Source organism: Trichosurus vulpecula, chromosome 7, assembly GCF_011100635.1.
Source record: "Trichosurus vulpecula isolate mTriVul1 chromosome 7, mTriVul1.pri, whole genome shotgun sequence".
Classification (NCBI taxonomy): Eukaryota; Metazoa; Chordata; class Mammalia; order Diprotodontia; family Phalangeridae; genus Trichosurus; species Trichosurus vulpecula.
Genome location: NC_050579.1, coordinates 190,530,506 through 190,543,606, shown reverse-complemented (window position 1 = coordinate 190,543,606; position 13,101 = coordinate 190,530,506). Strand labels below are relative to the sequence as shown.

Below are 13,101 nucleotides of genomic sequence, written 5' to 3'. Positions count from 1 at the left end.
TAAAGAATAAATAAGCTAAGTTATTTTTCAATGAATTCAAATAAGTTAAATTAAAAGTCCATTTAATTTCCTCACCTGAGGGATCAAAGGAGCTGCTGCTCGTAGTTGATGGTGATGTTCCAAAAGCTGCTTCAAAATTAGGCTGCAATAGGTTGTTCTGAGCTGGTGTTACTGGTGATGGAGAGGGTGCAATGAAAGAACCTCCAAAACCTGGAAAAACAGTTGAAAAGGAAAAAATAACATTTAAAGTAATATTATATACAAACACTGGTAAATAGGAGCTAGGGGAGTATAGAGACAAAAAATGCGATTTAAATTTAAGAATAGATAAAAAGTTGCAAAACCTAGTAAATTGTTCAGAATTTTTCAAAGATCACTGCCTAATATAGAACTTAAATTAGAATGAGAGAATTGGGAAATTACAATGTAAGATGAATAGTTTTATTGAGAACAAGGAAGAACTAAACTTTAATCCTAGATGCTTTATGTTTTAAAGAAAATTCAGGCAATAACTTTATTCTGTACATTTAAGTTTCATTTCTTCACCCACCAATCAAATTTATTATATACTTATTGTGTTCCAGACACTGTGCAATTGCTCTGGGGATACAAAGACAAAAATGAAAGTCTCTGCCCTCAAGGAGCTTAAAGTCTTGGAGAGAGGATGCAGAAATCCAACAACATGCACACAACATAAGGCTAATGCAGCTGGTTGTATAGCTGGGGGGATTAGGAAAGGCCACATGTAATAGGTAGCCTCTGAGTTGAGTTTTGAAGGGATTCTGTGACATGGTGGTAAGAAAGAAATGTAAATGGAATGTGTGTGTGTGATGATCAACCAGTTAGCCAATTTGGGCTGGCCTCAAGAGTGAAGGGGAACAATGGCAGGCTGGAAACTGATTGTGTGAGGTTTTAAATGACCAACGGAGAAATTTGGATTTGATTAAAGCTGCCATAGAAAGATGGGGGATGACATTGTCAGATTTGTTTTAAAGAGTGTCACTTGAGCTGTGACTTCCACTGTGTGGAAGATAAACAGGAGAAGGTAGAAACTTGAATCTGGGAGATCAATTAAGAAGTTACTGAACTAGTCCAGGAGATAACTGATGAGGGCTTGAAAGAGAGAGGTAGACATGTGAGTAGAGAGAAGAAGAGAGATGCAATAGACATTTAGGATTACAAGAAAACTAGAAATTGCTTATTAAGTACAGAATGAAAAAAATAACATTCAACTAAGACCAAATGAGTAATATGTTTTCTTTTTAAAAGTCTTATTTTTATTGATACCTTCTGTTTTATATTGCATTAATTTCTGAATATGTCCCTTATCCACCCAATGAGCCATCCTTCATAACCAAGATTGAAAATGAGGGGGTGGGGGTACATAGTTCAGCAAAAACAAACATATCAACCACGTCCAATAACATATGCAGTATTCTACATCCATAGTCCCTCACCTTCACAAAGAAGAGAGGGAAATACATTTTCTTAGCTTTTTTCTGGGGCCAAATGTGGCCATTATAATTATAGAGAATTCAGTTTTCATTTGCTTTTCCTTTCCTCTTACATTGTTGTAGCTGTGTATATTGTCTTCTTGGCTCTCTTTATTTACTGTGCATTAGCTCTTCCTAAACTTCTCTGACTTCCTCATACTCACTGTTCCTTTAAAAAATTTGGTTATTTTAATTTCTAACTTCTTTTCCTCTCTCCATCCTCTCCCCCATTCATTGAGCAAGCAAGAAATATGATGCTCATCATACATATGAAGTTGTGTAAAACATATTTCTGCATTAGCTACGTTCTGCAGCGGGGAAAAGAAAAATAAAGGAAGACATATGCTTCAATTGGCAATATAAGTTCGTTAGTTCTCCATCTGTAGGTAGATAGCATTTGTCATTATGAAGTCCTTTGTTGTGGTAGATCATTGTATTGATCAGCATACACATTATTTCTTAAGATCCAGTAATATTCCATTACATTCATGTGCCATAATTTGTTTAGCCATTCCCCAACTGGTGGGCATCTATTTTGCCTCTCATTTTTTGTTAACACAAAAAGGGCTGTTGTGAATATTTTCTGTGTATATAGGTTGTTTCTTTCTGTCTTTTGCCTTCTTGGGGCCTGGGAGTAGGGCTCTCTGGGTCAAAGGATATGGATATTTTCAGATAAGTAACTCTTTTTTCCTTTTAAACTTATTTTATCCAATGAATAAAAAATCCATCCTTTCTCCAACCTCCAACCCTCTCTGAAAAAGAAAAAATACCACAACTCTTATGATATACATAGTCGAGCAAAACAAATTCATTTATTATCGTGTCCAAAAAATATGTCTCAATCTATACCCTGAATCCATCACCTCTGTTGGGAGGTAGGTAGCATAATTCATCACAAGTCCTCTGGAATCATGGTTTGTCATTGAGTTGATCAGAATTTTTAAGTCTTTCAAAGTTGTTCCTCTTCACAGTGTTATTTGTTACTGTATTCTTTTAGTTTTGCTTACTCAACTCTACATTAATTCATACTAGTCCTCCTTGCTTTCTCTAAAACCATCTCTTCATTATGTTATACATCACAATAGTATTCCATTACATTCATATCCCATAATTTGGTCATCCTTTTCCCATTTGATGGGCACTCTCAGTTTCCAAGTCTTTGCTCTCTATCATAAAAAGAAGTGGTATAAATATTTTTGTACATAAAATATATCGGTAATTCTTAAAGTAACACAATTAAACAAAGAAGTGTATTGTGTTTAAAAGATGTTTTATCTTTAGTCAATGTGAGAAATGGTGGAAGCAGTTTTGTTTCCACAGAGTTGAAAGTATCCCTCTCCCTCCCCTCCCCCCAGCTTTAGCAGAGCTTAAGTCAGGTGACTGATTAGAATTAGTTCTAATCAGAGCTGTGATCTAGCAGAGACCAGGCTTCTGGTCAGCTGAAAGGTTAGAGGTTTGTACACATGCTTAATGAGCAATTTGAAGAGGGCATGATGTAGGTAGTCAGGGGGTTGCATCTGGCCAGTGAAGAGCCTAACCAGAGATTCGAATTGGGAGTCAATAAAGGGACTGGCATCCACCTGAGTCTTTGTATTCCCTTGTGCTTTGTTCAGGGGATGTACCCATTTATTCGGAACGAATAAATGTAAAATATAATTAAAATGTTCTTGGCTTCCAAATGAATATTGTTTATCCCTAGACGATGTGAGTATATTTATAACAATAATTTGGGGTCTCATCATTGGGATAAATATAGCTTCAGAAAAAAAGAATATTTCACACTGGAGAATGGGAAGGCACCCCCATGGTTTCCAGTGGGCCCTAGTATCCGCAGGTGGAAGTTTCCCTTCTTCAGACTGCTAACTTCCTGGGAGTAGTTTTCTGGAGTCTTGGGAACCCAGGAACATGAGCAAAGGGAAAAAGTGAAGCTAAATGGCCATAGATGTAAGTCAGGTACCTGAGCAAGGCAGGAACAATTTGGGATCTAAAGTACTGCTTTGTCATATCTGGATTCATTCTAGGTTAAGAAATAAGATTTGCCTGAGAATGGGGAAAAGAGCTCTCAGGATATTTGGATCTAGGTGGGGCGAGAATGGATTTCTCCTGGCATTCTTCCACATAGCCCATGAAGAAAAATGCTGGCAAACTGGGAAAACAGTGGGTTGACCAAGAAAAAGGATTTGAAAGTTTGTGGGTAGTAAAAATTCTTTCTCTCTCTCTCTATTCTAACTCCAAGAGGCTTTGAATGGGAGAGATAAGTAAACAAGCTGAATCCAAATTCTAAATTGTTCGTGTGCAATGTCTTGTCTAATGTCTGTGTATTTTAGAAGTTTTATGTTTTATGTTCCTGTAGAAGTTTTTAACTCTAGGAACAGAGAGCTTAAAAGGAATTAATTAGCAAAAGAAAGAGATCTCTGGAAGGTTGTGGAGAAAGAAAACAGGTTGGGGGGATGGAGATAAGCTCCTTTAATATGCAAATTGTTAGCCATTTAACTTAACTTCAGGTTTTAAGATTGCGAAAGAACTCCCATTTTTAGGCTTTTAGTGGGAGATTAAGATTCTTTTTGGTTCCAATACTGGCCAAGTTGGAATACCAGACTAGAAATTGTGAAAAGCCAGCAGCTTTTAGAACTTATAAGAAATCAGAGCCAAAACAGCCCAGAGGAAGAGAGGGCTGATAGGAAGAGGAAAGCTGAGGGTTCTGAATTAAGGTTCAATTGGGTCCTAAAGGTTAAAATCTGTATGTTTGCATTAACTCAATGTATATGACATCAAGCAAAGTGTTTTAAAACTGCAAAAATAAAGGGGATCTTCTGTATGATAATGGAATGATAATTTTAGGGTTTCAAATGGTCTGTTTAGAATGTGATTAAATTGTTAGACATTTAACTTTAAGTTTTAAGGTAAAAGCAGCTGGAGGAGAAGCTGGGTGAGTATAAATTTTTTTTTCATGTATTTGAAATGTTTGAAGTAGTGTGGGTCAAGATTAGGAAAGAAAGAGATTGAAATTGGAGCAAGAAAGAGAAGGTAAAATGTTTGAGTAAAGATTGGGAAAGAAAGAGAGATAGAAGCTGGAGGTAAGGGATTTGGGGGGGGGGGTGGAACAGCAGTCAGTACACGTGGCTCACAAATGCACTTGTTCTTAGTCACCCCTTCCCCCACCCCAGGTTGGAAGACTTGGGTGTGTCAATCAGGGGCTGAAGCTAAAAGAAACTTGTAGCCTGATTGGACATAAGGCTGATTAGTTAGCAATGAAAGGTCTTATTGAATCTGGGTATTGACTATAGTAAAGATATTTATTTGTATATTTATAAAAGAAGCTTTACCTGTGTAAGGTATGATTGAATTTTGTTTCCACAGAGATTATATAAAATTATGATTTGAAGACATATACTAGTGGCTAGGGGTAGGAAATTAAGCTAGCCACCTGAAAATTAGCATATCTAAAAGGGCTAGCTCCTTTGTTCTTAGAAAGGCCTCTGCTATCTCAAAGGGCTGCCAGGCCCAAAGTAACTCACCTAGGGATGAGATCTTTATTACCGATAATCCTGGACTCCTAGTCCATTCTCTTTAGCCTTCTCCCGAGCTATCTGAGGCAAACGGAGGGGAAACCAAAAATATTTTAGCTTGGTGTGTATGAAGATGAGCACATTGGGGGAGCAGCCAACCCATGTGCTCTTAAGAGTCACTCCCTCTTCATTTTTCTTTAGAAGACTTGTCCAAAGCTTTTTGCTTGGAAGGACACCTCCTTCAAAATCCTTAGGCCTTTTATTTTGGCTAAGCTAATCTAAGGAGTAAAGAATTGGAATGCCTAAGGTGAGGTTTGGCCAAAGCTGACCAATGAGGGTCAGGGCGCCAACTTCAAATCTGGCTGGATTATAAAAGCAAGCAATGATATGAGATAAAGTTCTTTTTTTTTCTCTGAATTCACTCATGGCCAGGCAAATATTCCTAATACCTGGGCCAGAGGCAGTGGTAGGCTCAGAAGAAGAGCTGCTCAGTGCTGTATACAGCTAAATAAAATGTATTTAAGGGAATATATAAATACCAAAAGTAACAGGATCAATAATTTTTATATGTGATAATCTGGAAATGTAATTGAGGTCATCGTATTTCTAAATTGTATTTTTAGGGTTCTCTTAGGTTGTAAAATTTGAGAGACCATTGTGAGGTGTAAATGGTATCTGGCTTTTGTTATGTATGAATTGATCTTTTAAAAAGGGTGTGATAAAAATGTGATAGTTTGAAACTATTATATTTGGTTATAAACAAGTAATATTACAGCAGATTTTCCTTTTGAAAACTGGGTTATTTATGAAAATGTATACAGTGGTTATGAGATGAATACGCCCTGTGTAAGGAGACTTAGAAATGCATTCACCTAAATTGAAGATGGGTAGTTTCAAGTTTTAAATACATAAAAATGTTTAAGGAATTATTACATTTGTATGGTTTAAATGTTGTTAAGAATTGTACTGTCAGAGAAAAATGATGAATGGGTTCAAAAGCTATTATTGAATTATTGCTGAAATTATAAACTTCCAAGTTGTGGTCTTTATTTTAAAGGAAGTTTTAGTTGAAATTGTTTTGAATTTAGTTGTTATAACACTTTGGGAATCTATGAAAAGCAATTCCTCTTATAATCTAGATGTTGTTAGATTAAGAATTATATTTGATCAAGAATTGAGGCTGTTAACTAAAACCAGGATTTTTGGCTTGACTTTTATGGGTGGGACTAGGGACAGAAGATGAGGTAAGACAGGGAAATTTTATAACCCAGCACTGGATGGGGGGGAGACACAGGAAATTTTTTTTGGAAGCCAACTTTGGGACGCCTTCAGGTTAAAAAGCTGGGACTGCTTTGAAACACCTGTCCTTACAGGTCTCCCTATCCCCTTCCCCCACTCTCCTTCCCCTCTTTAGTCTAGATATCCTTTTCAACTTGGCAGAAGGGAAGGAGGGGGGAAGGGCAGTAGTTACTGGGATTTAAGTTTTACTGAAAGAGAGAGAACAGCAGGGGTCAGAAACCAGCTATCCTCCAAATCTGGCTTTTTAAAGTCAGCAGAACTGATTCCTAGTGATTGGTTTTTAGGATAAGATTAGAAATTGAGATGTGGGTCCTGGTAAAGTTTTGATTAGTGAAACTTGCCATCTGATATAAAAGAACCCACCCTCTGGGGTAGATGCCATTAGTTAGAACAGGGGAATATGCTGCTGGTTTTTTTTAATGGCAGTCTCTGTAATCAAAACAAGTAGTGATAAAAGGAAAGATATCTGTTACTATTGTGAAGTGAAGTTGCATACAGTACCTAAAGACCTAGAATGTTTTATGGGGAGAATTGGAAAATTTGATTAATACAAGTAAAATCTTGCTGTTTTCAATCAAATGATTGGGTAAATTGGTACTCTTGTATAGTCATGTGAAAGATAACATTCTTTCTAAATATTAATGGGAATAATTAGACAAAGGGGAAAAGAAGTTTGTGAAATAAAGATACAAATGTAAGGTTGAATCATTATCCCATAGACTAAGGCTGGGATTTAAAGTTACTTTGTATCTATGTGGAATAAGGTCCTTAAATGTTTCAAAGAGATGTAATTAATTACTGGAATTAAATCAGAGACATTTTCAGTTTGGGGAAAAGAATTTCAGTGAAAGTTTCTTAGATAAGTTGTAGAATACTTTTGCATTGATGGGAAAAGTTAAATGTGGTTGCTTGGATTTGAATTCATTCCATGGTCTAAAACACAAGATAAAGTTAGTATTTGAAGCTATCATATTTATATGGCTCAGTTCTTGAAGTATATCTCATTCTTTCAGATCAGGCCTAGTTAGAGGAGAATAGAAAAGCCTCGGAAACAGATGCAAATGTGTTAGAACAACAACTTACGATCTTAATGGGAAGATTTTATGAACAAGGGTGGAAGTACATGTAAGCTATTTAAGGCTCATTTTAGAGATGTTCCTTAAGCAATATGAGATTATAGTCATATCTGAAACTGATTATTGGAACTTGCTATTCAAAGACTTAATGGAACTGTTAACTGTTTCTGAGTCTAACTCCACATGTGAAAATCAAGAAAGGCTGTCTGAGTCACTGATCCATGGTGCCAGCAGCCCTGTGAGGGGAAAGTATGAACTGAAGGTATGATTTCATGGGAAGGATGAGCAGGGAACTGTTCAGCATGTCCTGAGGTGGGACTTTCTTGACTTGATTCCTTAACTGAAACCTGGCACTTTAAGCCTGGCTAAATGCAGTTTGACACAACTTCTGCCTGGAGTTGACATGAGGCTGTTCCCGTACTATAAGTTGTGTCCCTAATTGCTTAGTGGAAAATTTCTATAATCAGAAGGTTTTGTAAGTACAGTAACAAATCTATTAAAATACTATATTATGTAATAGCTTAGGTTACTATAGGACTGGGACTAGTGTTCCTGTATAAGTTAGAGTCCTTTATAAGGGCCCTGAATAGGGTCTTATATAAGTTAGGGTCCTTTAATTATTGGTAATGGTATGGAGACAGGTCAAGGGCTTGTGAGAATATTATTTTGTTATTTGGTTAATATCATGCTTGTCTAAAGTTTTGTTACAATTAGTAATGTTAAAAGAAGAATAGCTTGTGGTTTACTTTGTAAATGCCTTAAAAGAAACATGGCATGACTAAAAGTTTATGATTTTATATGTACTGTGTTAAAAATTGATTATTTAATGTATTTATGTATGTCCTGGAGCCTGTTATTAATTCCTTAGTGAAATCTCATCCTCCTGGTGAGGAAATTAATAATGTATTAATATAAAGTATAAGAAACTGGGTTCTGATGTGAATTTCTTAAACATGACAATTGGCCAAGGTTCCAATTTTGTATTTGTAAAAATGATCAGGGTTATGAGGATTAGAAATAGTAATTTTAAATTGTGCTAAGGTCACTTTTGTAGGATAATGGACAGAAAGCTGGCTCGTACAAGAAGATGCTGAGGTGCTGTGCTGGAGATGGCTGGAACAAATACCAAGGACCAGAGGACTTCATTGATGATGTTCCCTGCCAGACAGCTGTATGGGAAGAGACTTTTGAATCTTAAAGGGACAACTGCATTATTGTTTTCTTTTGGGTTTCTGTATCTGTATTTATAAAGGGGACTGCCACCTTTGATTTGTCAATACATTGATCAACCTTTACCCCTTCCCATAGTTACACGGATGTTAAAGGATGGTTAAAGGATAGTTAAAGTTAACCCCTTTAAAGGGATGATGGTTAAGGGGAAGAATTCAGATGAGAAAGAGAGTAAGGGAGCATTAAATATGTGGAAACAAAAATTTGAATACAAGAAAAGAGGAAATTGTGAAAAATGGTGGAAGCAGTTTTGTTTCCACAGAGTTGAAAGCATCCCTCTCCTCCCTCTCCCTCCAGCTTTAGCAGAGAGTAAGTCAGGTGACTGATTAGAATTAGTTCTAATCAGAGCTGTGATCTAGCAGAGACCAGGCTTCTGGTCAGGTGAAAGGTTAGAGGCTTGTACACATGCTTAACGAGCCATTTGAGGAGGGCATGATGTAGGCAGTCAGGGGGTTACATCTGGCCTAGTGGGAGATTCGAGTTGGGAGGACTGTCTGAGTCCTTGTACTCTCCTTACTATGTTCAGGGGATGTACTCATTTATTCAGAACGAATAAATGTAAAATATAATTAAAATGTTCCTAGCTTCCCAACGAGTATTATTTATTCCTAGACAATGTGAGTATATTTATAATAGGCCATAAACAGTTATTAAGTATATACTACATGGCCAGGTACTGTGCTAAATGCTGGGAATATGGAGACAAAAGATATTCTCTGCTTTTAAAGAGCTCATAGTCTAATAGTTGTATAGCAATGTGGTTTACTAGAAAAAAAATAGTATGCTTAAATTAGGAAGTTGCAATACTGGAGGAAAGAATAGTCCTACATTCGCAATGGAATCACAAATTCTTAGGATTCAGAAAATCTTCTGACCCTACTGCTAAGAAATAACAATTGAGAGAAAATAATATTATACTATTATATTAATAACTAATTATTAATTTGTGATCCACCCTTTCCCCTCTTATTTCTGTTGAAACTCATCTCCTGAAAAGATTAGTTAGCCTGTGAAGGGCATGGCAGAGTGATAAGATTTGCTTCTAGCCCTTAAGGCACATGGAACCCCACTCAACTGGAAGGTCCAATATCTGTTTAGAGTATAAACAGAATCTGGTCTGGGTGAGGCACCCCATGTCCTTGGTGCTCTCCATTAGAATTTAGGGCAACTCAGCTCATGAAGGAGAAAACTATCTAGAGAGGTCTGGATGGAGATGGCTTCCGCTTCCTCAGATGCCTAGAGGCTGATGAGTCCCATGATTAAGCCATGTTCTCAGCAGAAGAAGCTGAAGACTTTTAGCCCACTTCCTCATTATATACACACTAATCAGGGTTGAGCTTCACTTGGCAGGGGAGTTCCCTTTCGGAACGGATTTGAGGTATTTTAGGGTCCCTTGTGGCTTCTTTAGTTGCTGAGAGAAACCTCTGATCATTAATTTACTGATTGCCGGCTAGACTAATTAATAAATTATTAATTACCCACAAATTCTGTCTCTCAGGGTTTTCATTTTTCTCACAGTATAGTTTTAATACATAGCTTTATATATCTTGATTAAGTCTAAGAATTTAAAGTACTAAAAGTAATCAAAGAATTTACTTTTTAAAAGCCATTTTTGCCAAATTTCATAATCCTGAATTTTAAAATCAACACATACCAAATATAATTACATAACTAATGAGCTCCATAAATTATAGAATTCAACGAATTCAATAAATAACAGAATTCTATATACTTCACGGTACATTTTCAAGCTGTTTATCTTTTGTGCCAAAAACAGTCACCCTATCTCGTTTTGGAGAGAGGCAGCATTACATATTCTTAGACATAACAGTCAGGAAGATGCGAGTTAAAATCCGCCTGTAGCTATATAAATTTCACTAACTGTGCGGCCCTCTCTGCCCTAATTTTCTCATCTATAAAACAGTGAAATAATAGCGCGGCAATAATAGCAATAGTTGGGAGGACAAAATAAAATAATATATGGAAAGCTTTTTGTAAACATTAAAGCGCCGCACGTTAGCTATTATCTACATCTAACAGAATTCACCTTCTAAACAGCGGCAGAATAGCTATTTCCTGATTAACATACTACGTAAAGCTACATTTAAACATTTTCCTGCCCTGTCCTCCGCAAACAAACAAAAATATCCTTACACCATGAATGTATGAAATTCTCTTTTATATCTTAGGTTCTTGTGAAGAGCCGGAAGAGTTGCGTCTACTGGGTTGGTCATTTTTAGACCTTAAAAATCCAAGCCCATGTTAGAGGAGTCTACACTTGAATGGGCCCACTTCTATTTCTGAATTGAAAATAGTTTAAAAGATGAAATCCTGTTTCTGCCTTGAATCTAGGGTTACAAAGTTATAACTGATTGGGATCTTTATATTCCATTCCCATGCCAAAATTGAGATTGTGTTTAAATGAATGAAAAATAGACTGTTAACACTGCAGAGTGAATCACCGTGGTTCACTACTAGACGTTTTAATGACTAATTTTCCTTCACAGTTATTGGAATGCAATCTAAGGCAGGAAAAATGGAGTGAACCGACTGTGGCAAATTATATACAATAGTTCTGCTGTGCCAAATAATGAGTAAGTTTATTATATGACAGGCTTTATGACATAAGTGAGGGTTAAACAAGATTCCAACAACGCAAACAAACATATATTAAGTACCTACCATACTCAGGTACCGCATTAGGTACAAGGAGATACAAAGGTGGAAATAAGATAGTCCCTATCTTCAAGCGCGTTATAATTTAATTAAAATGTTATATTTTTGTAGTGGAAAAACCAAGACAATTATTTCAGTCTACCCGAGTGAGCTCAGCTTCTCATTCTTTTATCTTCTTCAATAAAAAAAAAATTAAAACAGCTATATTGGCATGAGTTATATACTCAAGTTATTTCCGGGATGGATGAAACAGCTATTTCTGAAAAACAGTAAAATATCTGAAGTTCCCTTTTCTAAGGCAAAGAAAGTTAGATGTGGCAAAATTTTTAATATTTTACTGTTTACTATCTCCAGTGGACTGTGCCTCAAAGAACCTATTAGATTGATAAAGGAAAAATGTAGAAATTATACCTTGCTATGAATTAAGAGCAGAAATTCCTATAGGGTTATAAAGTTAAAAAGGACTTTGAAAAACAAATCTAGTACATAATAGAAACGTAAATCATGAGAGACTCATAAAAGGTCATAAAAAATTGTGTAGATATGTAAGTACATGGCAATCTACCACATTAATCAAGAAGCTATAGTATTACTTGGGAAAACCATGAATAATAAACACATTTTAAGAATTACCTTTACTTACAAGTTAACTGAGACCTTATATTTATACTGACCTTTGCAGTGTGCAAAGCACTTTCTTAAGAATGTTGGTAGTGTGGGTGTTATCATTCCCATTTTATAGATGAAGAGAGACTAAGGCTCATAGTTGAAGTGATTTTCCCATCTTAACACAGCCAGTTATGAGGCAATATGGCAGTGTGGATAGAGAAACGGCCTTGTGGAGAATGGAGCTGGCTTCAAAACCAGGAAGACCTGATTTAAGTCCTATGTCTGATACGAAGTGGCTGTATGACCCTGGGAAAGTCACTTAATCATTCATGGCTCTAGGCAATACTCTGACTATAAATTGTAAAGAAGGTGTATGCTAAAAATTTATGTTATACTGGTTCCCCAGACTGCCCCTTGCCCTCTTAATTTGCATAGTAAGTAAATTTATTAATATCTGTATAAAGGTAATATCAGAAGATAAGACTGCAAAAAAGGGAACTTAGAAGTCACATACAAAGTGTCCCAAAGATCAAAGGAGGATAATTTACAAATTGTATCCTATATTAACTAAAATTCATATCCTGGTAATATGTGCTGAATCAGGAGAAACCATCTAGGTGCTACTTGTCAAGGTTCTCCTATGACGGATAAATTTCCAACAAAATCCAGACTCCAGAGCTCCACATCAAGAAAACATCAAAAAGGTGCTGATAACTTTGAGATGATTTGAATGTATTAATGAACCAAAGTCAAGGTAGCACAAATAGGAGTTGGTCTGTTTCCCCTAAAAAACCCTATAAAAATGAGACCTCAAACTCCTGTCCACCAAGCACTCTTCCATCTTTTTTAACAGTCCATGCTGCTTAGTACTCCCAACTCTTAATCCATGGTTATGTGAGTGATACTTTCTCTCTCTCCCTCACCCCATCCTCTTCCCTACTCTGCCTTCTTTCACCAACCCATTCCCTGTCCCCACATCACCATCTTTCTTTGTACCACTTTTCACTGCTTGTCTCTGCCTTTATAGACTTTTTGCCCCCATACCTTCTATGTTTAATTAAAGTGTGATTGTCACTTGGTTTCCTGCTGCCAATTGCAGTCTTTCCTGATGAGTACCCAATGGTGTCTGCTCCTATTTCATAATTTCATAAATTATCGACTCAAGATGTCAGCCTGCATTTACAAGAGGATTTTCCTCATCTGGGAGCC

General features: G+C 36.4%; 1 protein-coding gene across 2 annotated transcripts in view; it reads right to left on the bottom strand.

Moving 5' to 3' along the window:
- SNAP91 (synaptosome associated protein 91) overlaps window positions 1-13,101 on the bottom strand; it is a 166,520-nt gene that overhangs the window by 23,909 nt on the left and 129,510 nt on the right. For both annotated transcript variants that reach the window (XM_036766826.1, XM_036766827.1), the window contains one exon: window positions 76-210. In XM_036766826.1, the coding sequence (XP_036622721.1) occupies window positions 76-210 (135 nt within the window). The remainder of the gene's footprint in view (window positions 1-75; window positions 211-13,101) is intronic.